Below are 18,773 nucleotides of genomic sequence, written 5' to 3'. Positions count from 1 at the left end.
AAAAGAGGAAGCTAGTGATAATGTAATAGAACAAGGGGCCATGTTCCAGCTCCTGCAAGCAGCAGAACTCAGCAGCTTCAGCCATGTGTCTCTGGCTTTATATTCAAGAGGAGAAGGAGACGACTAGGACAATTGATGCTGGTTACCTGGAGCTAAGAAAGAGACAAGCATCACTGAGGTGAAATCTTCTGGGAAGTGTTTTCTGAGAGCTCAAAAAAGCTGTGTTCCAGAGATAGCCAAGGTTGTACCTCCTGCTGCAGCTGTACTTGGTAATGTGTGAGAGTCACCAGGTGGTACTGGCTTTGAAGGCTTGAAGGGGTCATGAAGAGCAGCTGAGGCTGGGCACTGTGAGAGGCCATGGGAGGCCATTGGTGAAGGTGCACCCTCAGTTGCAGTTGATGGCCCATGACTGAAGGGATCATGCAAAGGAGTTGAGGCTTGGCACCATGAAGAGAGCCTGTGAGAGGCTACTGGTGAAGCCTAGTTGCAACAGAAGACCCCGGTGTATTGGAAATGCCAATATCACCAAGAACAGCTGAGGCAGTGGAGTGGATCAACCAGAGTGTCACAGAGGGCAGAGCTGGAGAAGTGAAGCCAGCCCTTTAGAGGATCGTGTGTGGATCCAAGACATTGAAACAAGCTGCCTCGGACACCCCAAAGATGTTAAAGATGCCAGAGCCACGGCATCTGCTGAGGAAAGCTGCTAACAGGGAGTGGAACCAGCTCAGGAGAAGGAAGTTTGTTGCAGTCGACAAAGATGAAAAAGGAGGTGAAGATCTGAAGACCGCGTGACATCAGACCTGGAGATGGCGGAGTCTGGAGTTTGCCCAGCTGGTTGCTGGTCTTAAATAGAGGATTACAGTTAAGTGATTGGGTGGATCTCAGGAGAGACTGAACTTTGGGCTTTTAACATTGGTGATAGTGCTGTAGACTGTGGGGACTTGGGAAGTTGGACTAACTATTATGCTATGTTTAGGTATGGCCTCCATAGACTCATGTGTTTGAACAAGCCTATGGAGGCCAGGGAGTGGAATGTGGTGGTTTGCATGTGCTTGGCCCAGGGAGTGGCACTATTAGAAGGTGTGGCCTTGTTAGAGGAAGTGTGTCATTGTGGGGTGGGCTTGGAGACCCTCCTCCTAGCTGTCTGAGGATGCTCAGTCTGTTCCTGGCTTCCTTTGGGTGAAGATGTAGAATTCAGCTCCCCCTGCACCAGGCCTGCCTGGATGCTGCTGTACTCCCACCTTGGTGATAATGGACTGAACCTCTGAACCTGTAAGCCAGCCCCAGTTAAATGTTGTCCTTTATAAAACTTACATTGGTCATGGTGTCTGTTCACAGCAATAAGACTGTAACTAAGACAGTAGTTAACCCTGAGCCCTTGAACTTTCTTTCTCCTCTGTTGAGAAGTTCACACAGAGGCCCCTTTGAACATAATCTGAGGAGCATAGGGTCTTCCCCCAACCCCTATCTCTCCTTCGTGCTTCGTGTGTGTGTGTGTGTGTGTGTGTGTGTGTACACATGTATGGTGCATACTGGGCTGAAGCTGGAGTTACAGGTGTTTGTAAGCTGCTCAGTGCTGGGAACCCAATTTGGGTCCTCTGGAAGAGCATTTACCAATGAGCCATCCCTCCAACCCCAGGGGCAGGCTTTCTAATGATGGTGTTCTCCCACAGTGAGGCCAGGCAGGCCCCTGACACCTTCTGACTTGGCTGTCAGACACTATCTTAGCTGATCTCCAACTAGAGAGTGAAATGAAGCCTCAAGCATGCTTCTGGGTGCTTTTTTTTTTTTTTTTTTTGCACTCCTGGTATTTATTTTGAGTGGTTGGGTCCTGGTACCCACCAACTGACCATCATAACCACAAGTCCCTTCCACATCTGTCTTCTTTACTCCAAGTGTCCTCATCGCTGATAAAACTATGGGAAGTTGGGGCTGAAAAGATGGCTTAGCGGTTAAGAGCACTGACTTCCAGGTGTCCTGAGTTCAATTCCCAGCAACCACATGGTGGCTTACAACCATCTGTAATGGGATCTGATGCCCTCTTCTGGCATGTCTGAAGACAGCTATAGTATATTCACTCACATTAAATAAATAAATAAATCTTTAAATCTTTAAAAAAAAAACTATGGGAAGTTGTAGACAGATGGGCAGGGAGAAAAATAAAGACTTTATTTGAAGTACAGAGGAGGACGGGTCAAGTACAGGGTCTGGATGGTGCTAAGGGAGCGTTTCCAGCTTTCCTTCCAGCGACGAGACTCCAACAGCAGGGTCCTGAAACGATCCTGGATACTCTTCATTTCTTTGTCAAACAGTGCCAGGTATTTCTGAAGGGAAGCAAACAGAAAGTTTGGGGACTCCTGCCCTCATAGACTTGGGAGCTCTGAACTCTGGCATACAGAGCAAGCACTGTTGTCTGAGCTGGGGGACAGTTCAGGTGGCATTTGGTTGAAGTCTCATCAGGTCAGTCCCCAGTCTGTCAGTGGGAATCAAACCCTGGCTCTGCTATTTGGGGGTGCTACAGAAAGGCAGGTTTCTTTAGCTATTGTTGCTCTCCTTAGGGAAATGGAAGAGATTCTACATCACTCAGCAGTGGTGGAGCTCATGTCAGGGATAGGAGGTATTGTTTAGCCCCTGGAGGCTGTGGGTCTTCCTGCCATCGCACCCCAGTGTGCTGCTGCAGCTATGGCCATTGCTACATCTGTCTGTCTTGTGCCCAACTCTACTGTCCCTCTGCAAAAGCCTTTCTCCATGACTACTAGGTGAGGTATCTCTCAGCTGGGTTTAGTATGAGGTTTACAGCTTAGCCACCAAACTGGTCCTGTGGATGGACACAGCTCTTGGCATGTCTCCTTGAGCCTATAGAAGAGTTGAGACCTGCAGCTCCAGGGGAGGCTGGCATGTGCTGTTTCTCCATGGACTGGCCCCTCCCCTCCTCCCCAGGGCAGCCAATCAGAGTTGCTTTGCTCCAAGTGACATACACCATCTGATCCTGACTCACCAGGTAGACAGCGTCTCGGGCTTCTACTGCGGCCAAGTGGCCCAGGGTGGTCTTAAGAGTAGTTATTGATGGCGTCCTCCGAATCAGTATCTTGCTTTGAATGGTGATTTCGTTAGGCTTGATTCCTGGCCACTTCCTACAGACAAACAGTGCTTGGCTTCATCTTCTGTCAGCTACCCAGCGCACAGCTTGAAACTTAGTCATTAGTGTGGATTTAGATGGCTTTGTTAAAGGTCCCACTGAGCTTTTCCTGTTGGGTTATGTTCTGTTTCCTATGTCCCGGATGACCTAACAGTGTGTATAGCCACAGGTCCTGCTGTAGGGGAAAGGGAAATGCCACGCCCAAGCTTCTTCCCTTTTTCTGGGCCTTGGTTTCCTCATCAAGCTGCCCTGCAGGCAGCAGTCATGAACTCCTGGCCCGTTTCTGTTTTTTTTCCCTATTATGCTGTAGGAGCCTCTGTGGAGAATACAGTTGGGAGAGTGGCTGCCCACAGACCCAGGGCACAGGCACTTTGGCAACTGGACAGACAGTTGGAGTGGTTCACAGTGCTGGGAGCAGCTTGAGAATGTACCTCCTGTCCGGGCAGACCTCCTTTTCTTGGTAGGTCACTGTGGTGCTTCTCACATGAGCTGTGAGCCGTAGCCCTGGAATTCTCAGTATGTGCAAGGTGAGTGTTCAGTATGTGTTTCTCTTCGACAGCCTCACTCATTTCAGAGACGGAAATCACTGAGGGCTGGACATCAGAGACTTTCCAGGGCTATTAAGTCTGTCTGAGTTCCGGGTCTGAGTCCCTCCCTACACCCCCGCCCCGTACTCAGTGGACAGTTCACACCGTCCATAGATCCTCACCTGCTCCCACGTTCAATCAGGGGCTTCTCGCTCTCTTCCTCCAGAGAGAGCATGGCCAGCTTCCTGCGTATGAGGATGGATACTTTCTGCTTTGGGGGCTCCATTCCTGACAGGAAAGAGGTGTGTTATTGACTGTGACCTCGCGGACAGCTTGAGAAGCAGGGACCTGACACGTGGTCATATTTAGAGACGAGAGACCTCACCCTGGAAAGAATGGTGAATGCTGCTTATCGGATGTTTAGCCGGGGGATCCAACCGCGGCATGATTTCCTGGTAAGGAGAGCGGGGCTCTGAGAGTGAGTGTAGCACTCTTCAAGAGAGCAGCTGGCAATGCACACCTCCCACTATCCAACCCTCCATCTTTCGGTCTGTCCATCTGTCTTTCCAGTATGGGGCCTCTGCTCCCTGACATGTTCACCAGGCCCCAGTAGTCACCAAACGGAAACCAAGAAACTAGCTGGATACATGCCTATGGCCCGCACCAGGAAGTCGAGGCAGATTGGTCTCCTGCACTAATGCATATTTCAAGAGCTTCTTCAGGCGCAGGGGGACTCTGGTGGTCTCTTAACCTGCAGCTCCATCTCAGCCATGCTATGCCCACATTCTTCCTCGAAGGCGGGGGTTGGCTGAGTGCCTTGTGCCGTCATTGCCACAGGGACTGCTTCTTTTGGGAAACGTGTGTCTGGGTTTTGTGTGCTTTTAAGACTGACCTGTGAGAGTTCTGTGCACCCCAGGGATAGCTGATCTTTCTCTGCCTCACGGGTTGTGAGGAGGAACACTCTTCAGATTTTTTGTTTCTTTCCATACTGAACTTCCCCCCACCCCCATTTTAGTTTTGGCCACAAAAGTACCGCCATTTCCTTTATGTCCTCTGATTCTCAGTCTGTATATTCAGGATCAGTGCCCTAACCCTAAGAGTATGAACCCATTCCCTGCCAGGGTTTTATTTTGATATTTACTCTTCAGTTCGGCTGGCATTTACTTGCTCAGCCAAAACATTGTTTTTCTGATGAAAATAAGTAAAAATCAATCAGTCCACTTGTGATGTACGTTAAATTAGTAAACCATCATGTGTTCTTTGAGCTCACTAAGAAGCTGGCCCTGGAAGGAGCCTGCTCACCCCGTTCCTCACTTCAGACCCAAGCATGTTTGTCTCAAAGCATCCTCCGAAGCCACAAGGGAATAGGCTGCCCAAACTCTGTGATGTGGAGAGAAGAAAACATCAAAATGGCCCTAGAAGAATGTCCTTGAGAACAACTAGAATCCCTACTACTTCCAACAGAGGTGAGCACTGTTTGGTCTAAGTTATAGGGAAGCCAGAGGGACCCCAGCCATGGGGAAATGCCTCAGTGTGGAACCCCAGCTCTTGGCTTCAGATTCCCCGGGTGGTTTGGCTGGAAGTTGTTAAGCGTCTGACTGGCCTGTATCTGCTGCTCTGTTTTGTACTTGCTGCTGTAACTGGCTAGAGGGAGACACCATGCTTCTCAATGTCTCTCTCAGCCTGTTGAAACAATGGACTCCAAGAAATGGGAATTTTCTAGAAATCTCCTGCTGGGAGAAGGAAAAGGCCTCGGCCACAGGGGAACTTGTCTCCTGGATAGAGACTTTGCACGGTCCTGAGAACTTAGACCACCTCACAGGACGAGACTGAAGCAGACGGTGACAGTCAGTGGTGGGTGGGGAGATAGATGTGCCCATACTTGACCTGTTGTTTAAACTTTATCCTCATTTTAGGATCCAGAAGACAGATCTGGGGGGCTTTGCAGGATCTCTCTGTCCCTTTTCTGAGTGAATTACCTTTTTCTGCTTTCCACTTAGTTTAGTGGCTTATCAAGGACAGGAGGCCAGATCTCGCTAGAGGAACGGTTGCAACCCCCAAGTTTGCTAACAGAAGCCTCAGTTGAGGGGACCCCTGTTCTGTCCAGGATTATCTATCAGTAGCTCCAGATGAGTGCCTCAGTGGACTTCCCCAACTGGATGTTTTGAGCTCTATGGTGATGTTTTGCTATCCGTCTATTGAACCATCTGCAACCTACTGTTTACTTTGCTGCGTTGTATACTCAAAGCCACAAGTGTGGCTACTGTCCATCATTCTGGGGCCAGGCTGCCACTCACTGAAGAAAGTGTTTTCACCCTGACTGAGGGACAGCAGACACCCCTAAGCCCCAACCACCCTAGACCTTGTGATCCCCCTAGGGCCACAGCACAAGGCTGGAGTACCACTTACGTGGAACCTGGATGTCATCAATGGTGATCACTTCATCCAACTGTATCAGGAACCTCTCTGTGAAGGAGGCCAAATTCGCTATGAAGAAGCGGGCATACTTCTTGGCAGTTTCCTGGAAGAAACAGAGTGAAAGTGGACCTCAGAAACAAGCCGCTACCAGGCTAGCAGGAGGTGGGTAGAATGGCTCCAGGGAGAGCCAAGTAGAGAGGCAACCCTGATGTGATGTGAACAGCTGCACTGGGGTTAGCTAGCATCTGGTCCTTGGACCCCAGAGATCTCTCCCAACATCTGGTCTGGTTTGAGACTAAGAAAGGATTTGGAGGAGTTGGAGAAATGTCCCAGTGTGTTAAGTACTCGCCATCAAAGCACAAAGACCTGAGTTCAATTCCCATACTCACAAAAAGAGCTGCGTATGATGGTATATGTCATAAGTCCTGGCACTGGGGAAACAGAGACAGGGATTCCTGAGGCTCTCTGGCCTACTTGGTGAGTTCCAGATTTAGTGAGAGACCTTGTCTCATAAAACAGGGTGACTGTTCCTAAGGAACAATACCCTACACTGACATCAGCCTTCCATATGGTTTGGGGTACACTGTACTTCCAGGACCCCAGCACACTCTTCATAGAGGTTCTCTTGAGGCTCCCATGCAAAGAAAGAGAGGAAGAAAGAAAGAAAGAAAGAAAGAAAGAAAGAAAGAAAGAGAGAGAGAGAGAAAGAAAGAAAACACACACACACTCGCGTGCAATGCACAGGCACACACACCCGCACTTCAGAAATGGCCAAGGTACAAACACAGACAATTTATCAAGCAGAAAATAAAAATAGGTATGGCTCTTGAAGAAAAGAATTATTAGCTTTTGTAAATAACTTAAAAATCAAAGTATGGCCAGGTGTGGTGGCCCTTGCCTTTAACCCTAGCACTTGGGAGGCACTCTGTGAGTTCTAGACCAGCCTGGTCTACATTACAAGTTCTAGGACAGTCAGGACTAGAGAGAGAGAGAGACCCTGTCTCAAACAAACCCACGATCAGGTACTAACCATCAGGCCCTGCTCTCTGAAGGGCAGTATGGCCCTGAGCACTTGTGGCAGAGATTGAATGGTGACCCTACCTCCATCTTCTCCTGGTTCATGTAGATCATCTGGTCCACCTTCTGCTGCCTCAGCTCCTCCCTGATTCGTAGCGACTCCATTTGACTGCTGTATGTGGGGTGGCCAAGATTCGGATGGAGCTTCTGAGCGTTTTCTTCCTTCAATCAAACAAGGCAGAAATGAGCAGGGATTTCAACTAACACTCGAAATCAGGACCCATGTCTTCTGTCCTGCGTGTAGATGGGTGTGTCCCGTGTGTGATCTGAGTGTGGGAAGAAGATAGGAGTGTGGTTGGTACTCAGTGGGTTGGAAAGAAGGTGAGCTAAGTACCTGTTCCAGCACAATCTGGGTCTTTAGCCCAATAAAGTCAGCACCAATCATATCCCACAGCACCAAGGGACATTGTCTGACTATTGATCTCAATGACCAAGGCCCTATCAAAGATTTCAAACACAGCCTAGAGTTCGTTTGGGGAGTGCCTTGAACCCCAGAGATCTCTATTGGCTTAGTTACCAATTTGCTGGTATGCCCTGTCCCCAGCAGCCTTTCTCATGACCTGCCTCCATTTTCAACTCCCTTCACTCCTGGCCCCGTGACCATCACCTTCTCCTTCTCTAGCTGCTTCTGCTGCTGCTCAAACTGCTCCTGGACCTCCTTCATGGATGCATGAAACTTGCTCCAGTGCTGTTCCTTGTAGTTCTCTGTCACAAGCCAACACACCTGGGGCAGCAGCTCCTCAAACCTCCTCACCTGGGCACGTAATTCTGCAGGAATCGAGGGGAAGGTATCAGGAACAGCAGAAGAGATGGGAGTTGCTGAAGCCATGTCCCTGACACAGGGAGAACATTGGTCTCCAGTGTGATAAGAGCTAGTCTGTCCAAAGGAGGTCTGCAGCCAGACCGAGGTAGGATATGTTAAACAAGTTCAGAGGGATTCTCAGCGTGTTTAAAATGTGTTGTGCGTCGCATCGTGAGCAAGTTCCCATCTGTGACCTCTTCAGGTACTGCCTTGACCTTGTCTCCCTCTCCTGTACCTCCAGACTTCATGTGCTGAGACCTACTCTTTCATGCCTGTCTCTTTACCCCCCGGGCCTTCGTCTCCTTGTCTTGCTGGATAGTTCCTCTGTATGTGCCTTCCACCTCACCAAGTCTATGTTCAGCTACGCAACCTGGACAAGCACCCCTTTCATCATTTTAAGTCGTCACCTCTTGATGTTTCCTTTCTAGAAGTTCTTTGATATCAAATAGGTCATTTCTGTGGTGCCTTCCTCCTTGCATTCCCAATGTCCTCTTTTATCTAGCTTCAAGTGCATCATCTTGAACCTGTGCCCACTGTTTCACTCCTGGCCTCTCCCACTTCCTCTCTCCTGCTCTTCACCCCCTTCTGCCTCTTTTTAGATTCTCCCCTCGTTCGGCTAGCCTTGACTTTGAAACCCTGCACCTCCCCCCCCCCCCCCCCCCCCGGTGCTGCCACGCACAGCTAGCAGTGTCTGGTGTTCCTTCAGTGTCTGAGATCTTTGCTGCTCTCCTTCTGTGCCTCTCACTCCGAGTGCTTTGCAACCACAGGGAGAACTTTGAGGGCTTCATCCATGGGAGCTTGAGGGCTGAGGTAAGACAGGTTTCTCTAGAGAGGATGTCTCGGTATTAAGCAAACTCGGCACTGTCAGAGGGTGGTGGCTTGAAGCCGGAGGTTCTGTCTCCAATCTTTTTGAATGAGTCACAGAAAACAGAATTTGTGTTTCAGTAAATGTGAATGGGTTTAGAAACCACATCAGGGCTAAGCATCTGCTTTGGATGCCTGTGAAGCTTTTTGCCTTTTGCTTTCATTGTCCATTAGTACCAAGGTTTCTGCTGAGTTGTTGGTTTCTAGGTGGTGGGGCGGGGGACGGGCAAGTTGTGCGTCACCGGCCTGAGTGAGGGGCTTGAGTTTCAACTGCCTTACTCTGCAGGCAGAGCCCTGGGTGGTCCCAGCTTTATGTGGGAGATCCCACTTTGGGTGGTCTTGGCTTGTGCCTCCTATTCCTAATGCCCTGACTATGAAAGGGGAGGCTCTGGGTCCCGTGGATGTCAGGCAGCAGCCAGGGTCTCCGCTCTGTTTATCATAGCTTCTATTTTCATTTGATTGTTGGCTTTTGTGCGTCTGTACTACCTGATTTTATGCCCCCAATACCGTACTTTACACCAAAATCTGTACTTTATATGTCCTCAATAGGATATAGGGAGGGTGCGGCTGCTACAAGGAAGAGAGCAGAAGTCCCCACCAGCAGAGTAGGCATCAATGAGAGAGGAGCACAGTCTACAGGGCTTCCCGAGAACACTGGCCTCAGGGCCTTGGCTTTGAGGACAACCATAGAGAATGGGGTCCCTCTGAGCTCACTGGGAAATGTGCTGTACAGCTTGGATTTCACTCATTCTGCAATCATGGGCTGTGGCCTGTCATTCCCTGTGATTAATCCCCAAGGTAGCCTACCTTGGTGTACAGACAAGAAAACAGAGGCTCAGAGAGGTACAATCACCTTGCTGAAGTCGAACAGCTTCGAGATAACAGGGCTAAGGGTTGGCCCCAGGTCTGGGTGCTTCCTCATGCCCCCTTCCCTGACATACTTCCCCCTGCTACCTCTGAAATCACACCACAGAGATCAATAAAGTGATATGCCCCGAGGAATATTATTCTGTGATTTTTTAAGTACCGTACAACCCGCAGCATGTATAGCCTCAAAAACATTTCATAAAACTAAGGAAGACGCTCTGCACCCAAATCCCGTGGGAGGGAGAGCTGAACCTTCAGAGAGGCAGACAAGCCTGGGAAACCAGAAGAGACTGCTCTCTGTACATACATCTCGGACGCCAGAGGAAAACACCATCTGGAACCCTGGTGCACTGAAGCTCCCGGAAGGGGCGGCACAGGTCTTCCTGGTTGCTGCCGCCGCAGAGAGCCCGTGGGCAGCACCCCAGGAGCGAACTTGAGCCTCGGGACCACAGGTAAGACCAACTTGTCTGCTGCAAGAAAGCTGCCTGGTGAACTCAAGACACAGGCCCACAGGAACAGCTGAAGACCTGTAGAGAGGAAAAACTACACGCCCGAAAGCAGAACACTCTGTCCCCATAACTGGCTGAAAGAAAACAGGAAAACAGGTCTACAGCACTCCTGACACACAGGCTTATAGGACAGTCTAGCCACTGTCAGAAATAGCAGAACAAAGTAACACTAGAGATAATCTGATGGCGAGAGGCAAGCGCAGGAACCCAAGCAACAGAAACCAAGACTACATGCCATCATCGGAGCCCAATTCTCCCACCAAAACAAACATGGAATATCCAAACACACCAGAAAAGCAAGATCTAATTTCAAAATCATATTTGATCATGATGCTGGAGGACTTCAAGAAAGACATGAACACACTTAGGGAAACACAGGAAAACATTAATAAACAAGTAGAAGCCTACAGAGAGGAATCGCAAAAATCCCTGAAAGAATTCCAGGAAAACACAATCAAACAGTTGAAGGAATTAAAAATGGAAATAGAAGCAATCAAGAAAGAACACATGGAAACAACCCTGGATATAGAAAACCAAAAGAAGAGACAAGGAGCTGTAGATACAAGCCTCACCAACAGAATTCAAGAGATGGAAGAGAGAATCTCAGGAGCAGAAGATTCCATAGAAATCATTGACTCAACTGTCAAAGATAGCTGCCTGGTGAACTCAAGACACAGGCCCACAGGAACAGCTGAAGACCTGTAGAGAGGAAAAACTACACGCCCGACAGCAGCAGAATCTCAGGAGCAGAAGATTCCATAGAAATCATTGACTCAACTGTCAAAGAAAGCTGCCTGGTGAACTCAAGACACAGGCCCACAGGAACCTGGAAAAGCGGAAAAAGCTACTGGTCCAAAACATACAGGAAATCCAGGACTCAATGAGAAGATCAAACCTAAGGATAATAGGTATAGAAGAGAGTGAAGACTCCCAGCTCAAAGGACCAGTAAATATCTTCAACAAAATCATAGAAGAAAACTTCCCTAACCTAAAAAAAGAGATACCCATAGGCATACAAGATGCCTACAGAACTCCAAATAGATTGGACCAGAAAAGAAACACCTCCCGTCACATAATAGTCAAAACACCAAATGCACAAAATAAAGAAAGAATATTAAAAGCAGTAAGGGAAAAAGGTCAAGTAACATATAAAGGCAGACCTATCAGAATCACACCAGACTTCTCGCCAGAAACTATGAAGGCCAGAAGATCCTGGACTGATGTCATACAGACCCTAAGAGAACACAAGTGCCAGCCCAGGTTACTGTATCCTGCAAAACTCTCAATTAACATAGATGGAGAAACCAAGATATTCCATGACAAAACCAAATTTACACAATATCTTTCTACAAATCCAGCACTACAAAGGATAATAAATGGTAAAGCCCAACATAAGGAGGCAAGCTATACCCTAGAAGAAGCAAGAAACTAATCGTCTTGGCAACAAAACAAAGAGAATGAAAGCACACAAACATAACCTCACATCCAAATATGAATATAACGGGAAGCAATAACCACTATTCCTTAATATCTCTCAACATCAATGGCCTCAACTCCCCAATAAAAAGAAATAGATTAACAAACTGGATACGCAACGAGGACCCTGCATTCTGCTGCCTACAGGAAACACACCTCAGAGACAAAGACAGACACTACCTCAGAGTGAAAGGCTGGAAAACAACTTTCCAAGCAAATGGTCAGAAGAAGCAAGCTGGAGTAGCCATTCTAATATCAAATAAAATCAATTTTCAACTAAAAGTCATCAAAAAAGATAAGGAAGGACACTACATATTCATCAAAGGAAAAATCCACCAAGATGAACTCTCAATCCTAAATATCTATGCCCCAAATACAAGGGCACCTACATATGTAAAAGAAACCTTACTAAAGCTCAAAACACACATTGCACCTCACACAATAATAGTGGGAGATTTCAACACCCCACTCTCATCAATGGACAGATCATGGAAACAGAAATTAAACAGAGATGTAGACAGACTAAGAGAAGTCATGAGCCAAATGGACCTAACGGATATTTATAGAACATTCTATCCTAAAGCAAAAGGATATACCTTCTTCTCAGCTCCTCATGGTACTTTCTCCAAAATTGACCATATAATTGGTCAAAAAACGGGCCTCAACAGGTACAGAAAGATAGAAATAATCCCATGCGTGCTATCGGACCACCACGGCCTAAAACTGGTCTTCAATAACAATCAAGGAAGAATGTCCACATATACTTGGAAATTGAACAATGCTCTACTCAATGATAACCTGGTCAAGGAAGAAATAAAGAAAGAAATTAAAAACTTTTTAGAATTTAATGAAAATGAAGGTACAACATACCCAAACTTATGGGACACAATGAAAGCTGTGCTAAGAGGAAAACTCATAGCGCTGAGTGCCTGCAGAAAGAAACAGGAAAGAGCATATGTCAGCAGCTTGACAGCACACCTAAAAGCTCTAGAACAAAAAGAAGCAAATACACCCAGGAGGAGTAGAAGGCAGGAAATAATCAAACTCAGAGCGGAAATCAACCAAGTAGAAACAAAAAGGACCATAGAAAGAATCAACAGAACCAAAAGTTGGTTCTTTGAGAAAATCAACAAGATAGATAAACCCTTAGCCAGACTAACGAGAGGACACAGAGAGTGCGTCCAAATTAACAAAATCAGAAATGAAAAGGGAGACATAACAACAGATTCAGAGGAAATTCAAAAAATCATCAGATCTTACTACAAAAACTTATATTCAACAAAACTTGAAAATCTTCAGGAAATGGACAATTTCCTAGACAGATACCAGGTACCGAAGTTAAATCAGGAACAGATAAACCAGTTAAACAACCCCATAACTCCTAAGGAAATAGAAGCAGTCATTAAAGGTCTCCCAACCAAAAAGAGCCCAGGTCCAGACGGGTTTAGTGCAGAATTCTATCAAACCTTCATAGAAGACCTCATACCAATATTATCCAAACTATTCCACAAAATTGAAACAGATGGATCACTACCGAATACCTTCTACGAAGCCACAATTACTCTTATACCTAAACCACACAAAGACACAACAAAGAAAGAGAACTTCAGACCAATTTCCCTTATGAATATCGACGCAAAAATACTCAACAAAATTCTGGCAAACCGAATCCAAGAGCACAACAAAACAATCATCCACCATGATCAAGTAGGCTTCATCCCAGGCATGCAGGGATGGTTTAATATACGGAAAACCATCAACGTGATCCATTATATAAACAAACTGAAAGAACAAAACCACATGATCATTTCATTAGATGCTGAGAAAGCATTTGACAAAATTCAACACCCCTTCATGATAAAAGTCCTGGAAAGAATAGGAATTCAAGGCCCATACCTGAACATGGTAAAAGCCATATACAGCAAACCAGTTGCTAACATTAAACTAAATGGAGAGAAACTTGAAGCAATCCCACTAAAATCAGGGACTAGACAAGGCTGCCCACTCTCTCCCTACTTATTCAATATAGTTCTTGAAGTTCTAGCCAGAGCAATCAGACAACAAAAGGATGTCAAGGGGATACAGATCGGAAAAGAAGAAGTCAAAATATCACTATTTGCAGATGATATGATAGTATATTTAAGTGATCCCAAAAGTTCCACCAGAGAACTACTAAAGCTGATAAACAACTTCAGCAAAGTGGCTGGGTATAAAATTAACTCAAATAAATCAGTTGCCTTCCTCTATACAAAAGAGAAACAAGCCGAGAAAGAAATTAGGGAAACGACACCCTTCATAATAGACCCAAATAATATAAAGTACCTCGGAGTGACTTTAACAAAGCAAGTAAAAGATCTGTACAATAAGAACTTCAAGACACTGAAGAAGGAAATTGAAGAAGACCTCAGAAGATGGAAAGATCTCCCATGCTCATGGATTGGCAGGATTAATATAGTAAAAATGGCCATTTTACCAAAAGCAATCTACAGATTCAATGCAATCCCCATCAAAATACCAATCCAATTCTTCAAAGAGTTAGACAGAACAATTTGCAAATTCATCTGGAATAACAAAAAACCCAGGATAGCTAAAGCTATCCTCAACAATGAAAGGACTTCAGGGGGAATCACTATCCCTGAACTCAAGCAGTATTACAGAGCAATAGTGATAAAAACTGCATGGTATTGGTACAGAGACAGACAGATAGACCAATGGAATAGAATTGAAGACCCAGAAATGAACCCACACACATATGGTCACTTGATTTTTGACAAAGGAGCCAAAACCATCCAATGGAAAAAAGATAGCATTTTCAGCAAATGGTGCTGGTTCAACTGGAGGTCAACATGTAGAAGAATGCAGATCGATCCATGCTTATCACCCTGTACAAAGCTTAAGTCCAAGTGGATCAAGGACCTCCACATCAAAGCAGACACACTCAAACTAATAGAAGAAAAACTATTCTGGAACACATGGGCACTGGAAAAAATTTCCTGAACAAAACACCAATGGCTTACGCTCTAAGATCAAGAATTGACAAATGGGATCTCATAAAACTGCAAAGCTTCTGTAAGGCAAAGGACACTGTGGTTAGGACAAAACGGCAACCAACAGATTGGGAAAAGATCTTTACCAATCCTACAACAGATAGAGGCCTTATATCCAAAATATACAAAGAACTCAAGAAGTTAGACCACAGGGAAACAAATACCCCTATTAAAAAATGGGGCTCAGAGCTAAACAAAGAATTCACAGCTGAGGAATGCCGAATGGCGGAGAAACACCTAAAGAAATGTTCAACATCTTTAGTCATAAGGGAAATGCAAATCAAAACAACCCTGAGATTTCACCTCACACCAGTGAGAATGGCTAAGATCAAAAACTCAGGGGACAACAGATGCTGGCGAGGATGTGGAGAAAGAGGAACACTCCTCCATTGTTGGTGGGATTGCAAACTGGTACAACCATTCTGGAAATCAGTCTGGAGGATCCTCAGAAAATTGGACATTGAACTGCCTGAGGATCCAGCTATACCTCTCTTGGGCATATACCCAAAAGATGCCCCAACATATAAAAAAGACACGTGCTCCACTATGTTCATTGCAGCCTTATTTATAATAGCCAGAAGCTGGAAAGAACCCAGATGCCCTTCAACAGAGGAATGGATACAGAAAATGTGGTACATCTACACAATGGAATATTACTCAGCTATCAAAAACAACGACTTTATGAAATTCGTAGGCAAATGGCTGGAACTGGAAAATATCATCCTGAGTGAGCTAACCCAAACACAGAAAGACATACATGGTATGCACTCACTGATAAGTGGCTATTAGCCCAAATGCTTGAATTACCCTAAATGCCTAGAACAAATGAAACTCAAGACAGATGATCAAAATGTGAATGGTTCACTCCTTCTTTAAAAGGGGAACAAGAATACCCTTGGCAGGGAAGAGAGAGGCAAAGATTAAAACAGAGACTGAAGGAACACCCATTCAGAGTCTGCCCCACATGTGGCCCATGCATATACAGCCATCCAATTAGACAAGATGGATGAAGCAAAGAAGTGCAGACCGACAGGAGCCGGATGTAGATCGCTCCTGAGAGACACAGCCAGAATACAGCAAATACAGAGGCGAATACCAGCAGCAAACCACTGAACTGAGAATAGGACCCCCGTTGAAGGAATCAGAGAAAGAACTGGAAGAGCTTGAAGGGGCTCGAGACCCCATATGTACAACAATGCCAAGCAACCAGAGCTTCCAGGGACTAAGCCACTACCTAAAGACTATACATGGACTGACCCTGGACTCTGACCTCATAGGTAGCAATGAATATCCTAGTAAGAGCACCAGTGGAAGGGGAAGCCCTGGGTCCTGCTAAGACTGAACCCCCAGTGAACTAGACTGTTGGGGGGAGGGGGACAATAGGGGAATGGGGGGAGGGTGGGGAGGGGAACACCGATAAGAAAGGGGAGGGGGGAGGGGGATGTTTGCCCGGAAACTGGGAAAGGGAATAACACTCGAAATGTATATAAGAAATACTCAAGTTAATAATAAAAAAAAAAGATTACTTTTGGAATTTTGTGATGTCAAATATACTGGGTGATATATTTATGTAACCAACATGGAATGCTGAAGGGAATGTCAAATAATACACTGGCAATAGTCTAATATGTTCATACTCACTCAGAGATGAGCATCATAATATTTGGTGGATAAGAGTACGAATTATCTGGGAGAAGTAATCAGAGGGAAAACATGATCAAGGTTGTTTTATTTTTGCTTCTTTGTTTTGTTGGTTCTTTTGTTTTTTTGAGACAGAGTTTCTCTATGTAATCTCAGATGGTCTATGTAATCATTCTGCAGATTAGATTGGCCTTGAACTAAAAAAATCTGACCACCCTTTGTCTACTGAGTGCTCAGATTAAAGACATATGCTGCCAGCACCTAGTTCCTAATGGTTCTATATGGAAAATATAAGTCTCTTTTATAAGAACCTCATAAGGTCTGTGCATATTTCTGGGCTAAGGTGACATAGATGACATCCTCAAAAGGATACTCTGATTTAAACTTGACAGCTTCCTCCCTTCTCTGCACAACACTTTTACCTAAATCAGTGATGTATACTATATTTGTAAACTATGTCTTTCATTGTCATATAAAACCCAATTACTATCTCATTACATTTTGAATTTAATTCTTAATATACCTCTCCATATATCAGATTTTCCTGTTTTCAGTGAGTAAATTTGAAGAATCAAGGAGTGAGCCTTCACATACTACAATGCAGACAAAAAAAAAAAAGAAACAATAAAAAAAAATAAAAGCAGGAATTGACGTATGGAAGATACATAAAGGAATGACTGATGAATCTCAACACCTTCATACTAATGAATCCATAGCGTTTTTGCAGCTTTCCACTTCTTAAATTAACTGTCTCTAGATCTCCTGTTTTACCCATGATCATAAGGAAATCATACACTGATTAATACCAACTATTATTTCTCCCTCTAAACTATCAGGAACTCTAATTTCTTATTTCAAATGGTTTTCAAGTGTTTCTTTGTTAAAGGATTTATTTATTTCATGTTTATGTGCATACTGTCGCTCTCTGTGATGACTTGCATGTTTGGTTCAGGGAGTGGCATGATTAGAAGGTGTGGCCTTGGAGGAAGTGTGTCACTGTGGGGGTGGGCTCAGAGACCCTCTTCCTAGCTGCCTGAAGATGCAGTCTCTTCCTGGCTTCCTTCAGGTGAAGATGTAGAACTCAGCTTCTTGTGCACCATGAATGCCTGGATGCTGCCATGCTTTCGCCTTGATGATAATGGACTGAACCTATGAACCTGTAAGCCAGCCCCAATTAAATGTTGTCCTTTATAAAACTTGCATTGATCATAGTGTCTGTTCACAGCAATAAAACTCTAAGACAGAAAAAAAAAAAACTAAGGAAGACAGTCAGAAAGAGCTGCGTGAATCCATTCCCATGGAATTATAGTCAGTGGCTGTTCTCTGCTTGGACCTAGGTGAGGATAGGTTATGGAGGTTAACATTGATAGTGACAACAGTTTTCCAACTCTGGAAATGCACTGAAAGCCAGCAAATGCACACTTCATGGGTGAACGGAAACAGAGTGGAAAACCAACTACGTTCCTGAAAAAAACAATTTACCCCTCCCCCTTTTTTTAAACCCAATTAAAGTTAACAGTTGCTTAATTCCAAGAGGCTTTTTACAGAGCAGTTCCTCTGGCTGAAGCCCGCCCCCGGTTCCCTGCCGTAACTGCTCCAGTGCTCCCTCTCCTGGCCTCCCAGCATAATTGCACTTACCCAGAAGGCAGGAGTTGTGGTATTCGTCTGCCTGGTGGTGATATTCTAGGATCTTCCTGCCAATGTGGTCAGCGCACTGGTCGAAGTTTTCATACATGCATTCAGGCCTGGTGATCGGGTGTTTCTCTTTACGATAAAAATCCTGCCAGAGAGAGGTGACTATGTTCGGCCCCATTGGTCTGTCCTGATCCACACCTCTGAGCCTTTACATGTATTCCCCCTCTGCCCGAGTGACCCTCTCTGCATCCCAGGCTACATGGCTACAAACAGATCACGTTGAATTCTCAAATGTGTGGATGGCAAACCCCTAGAGACCCATAGCATCTCAAACTGGAACAAGGCCATGTGTTCACTAGAAAGCAACAGGATGTGGAACACAAAGGCAGATGAACCCAGCCTGGCAGAACCCAGCCTGTGGGAGGCTGGCAGGAGGCCTGATCAAAGCCACAGCGTGCACGCTGCTCCCAAACCCCACTGGCTCCCCGTGTCCCACTATATCCGGGCTGCTGGGGCCCTTGGGGACAAGGTTGGGTTTGTCGCTCTTGGCGTACTCTTTAGCTGGCACACAAACCATGTCAGAAATGTTTGCTGTCGGCTTAAAGAAGTGAATAAATGTCACACGGATGGACGAGGTTTAGTGTTTAGGAGGAAAAGTTAAAAACAAAACAAAAATAACAAAGAAATGAAACAGACAACAGGTTCAAGGTTCTGAGCTGCTCAACAGACTGCATAAGGCAGGGGGCTGGAGTGGGCTGGAGGGGGCTTCCA

The 18,773-nt window shown here is 45.7% G+C and overlaps 1 protein-coding gene and 1 long non-coding RNA gene across 12 annotated transcripts in view; one reads left to right on the top strand and one right to left on the bottom strand.

Moving 5' to 3' along the window:
* Window positions 1-2,146: 2,146 nt before the first annotated feature.
* The window catches only part of Ccdc180 (coiled-coil domain containing 180), a 68,606-nt gene continuing 51,979 nt past the window's right edge, over window positions 2,147-18,773 (bottom strand). For all 3 annotated transcript variants that reach the window (XM_017593913.3, NM_001427684.1, XM_063287055.1), the window contains 7 exons: window positions 18,006-18,147; window positions 7,769-7,929; window positions 7,186-7,323; window positions 6,076-6,187; window positions 3,849-3,954; window positions 2,999-3,134; window positions 2,147-2,324 (listed from right to left, as the gene is read on the bottom strand). In XM_017593913.3, coding sequence (XP_017449402.2) covers window positions 2,169-2,324; window positions 2,999-3,134; window positions 3,849-3,954; window positions 6,076-6,187; window positions 7,186-7,323; window positions 7,769-7,929; window positions 18,006-18,147 — 951 coding nt within the window. In that variant the 3' untranslated portion in view covers window positions 2,147-2,168. The remainder of the gene's footprint in view (window positions 2,325-2,998; window positions 3,135-3,848; window positions 3,955-6,075; window positions 6,188-7,185; window positions 7,324-7,768; window positions 7,930-18,005; window positions 18,148-18,773) is intronic.
* Window positions 3,355-9,849, top strand: LOC120102865 (uncharacterized). Of its 9 annotated transcripts, none has more exons than XR_005504730.2 (4): window positions 3,355-5,132; window positions 6,045-6,246; window positions 7,211-8,069; window positions 9,377-9,849. It is a non-coding gene; the product is annotated as an uncharacterized LOC120102865 (long non-coding RNA). The 9 variants fall into 9 exon arrangements; XR_005504736.2 differs by lacking the exon at window positions 9,377-9,849 and having other exon boundaries at window positions 3,356-3,599; window positions 3,699-5,132; window positions 7,211-7,348; XR_005504734.2 differs by lacking the exon at window positions 9,377-9,849 and having other exon boundaries at window positions 3,356-3,599; window positions 3,679-5,132; window positions 7,211-7,348.

Source organism: Rattus norvegicus, chromosome 5, assembly GCF_036323735.1.
Source record: "Rattus norvegicus strain BN/NHsdMcwi chromosome 5, GRCr8, whole genome shotgun sequence".
Classification (NCBI taxonomy): domain Eukaryota; kingdom Metazoa; phylum Chordata; class Mammalia; order Rodentia; family Muridae; genus Rattus; species Rattus norvegicus.
This window is presented reverse-complemented; position numbering and strand designations above follow the sequence as displayed.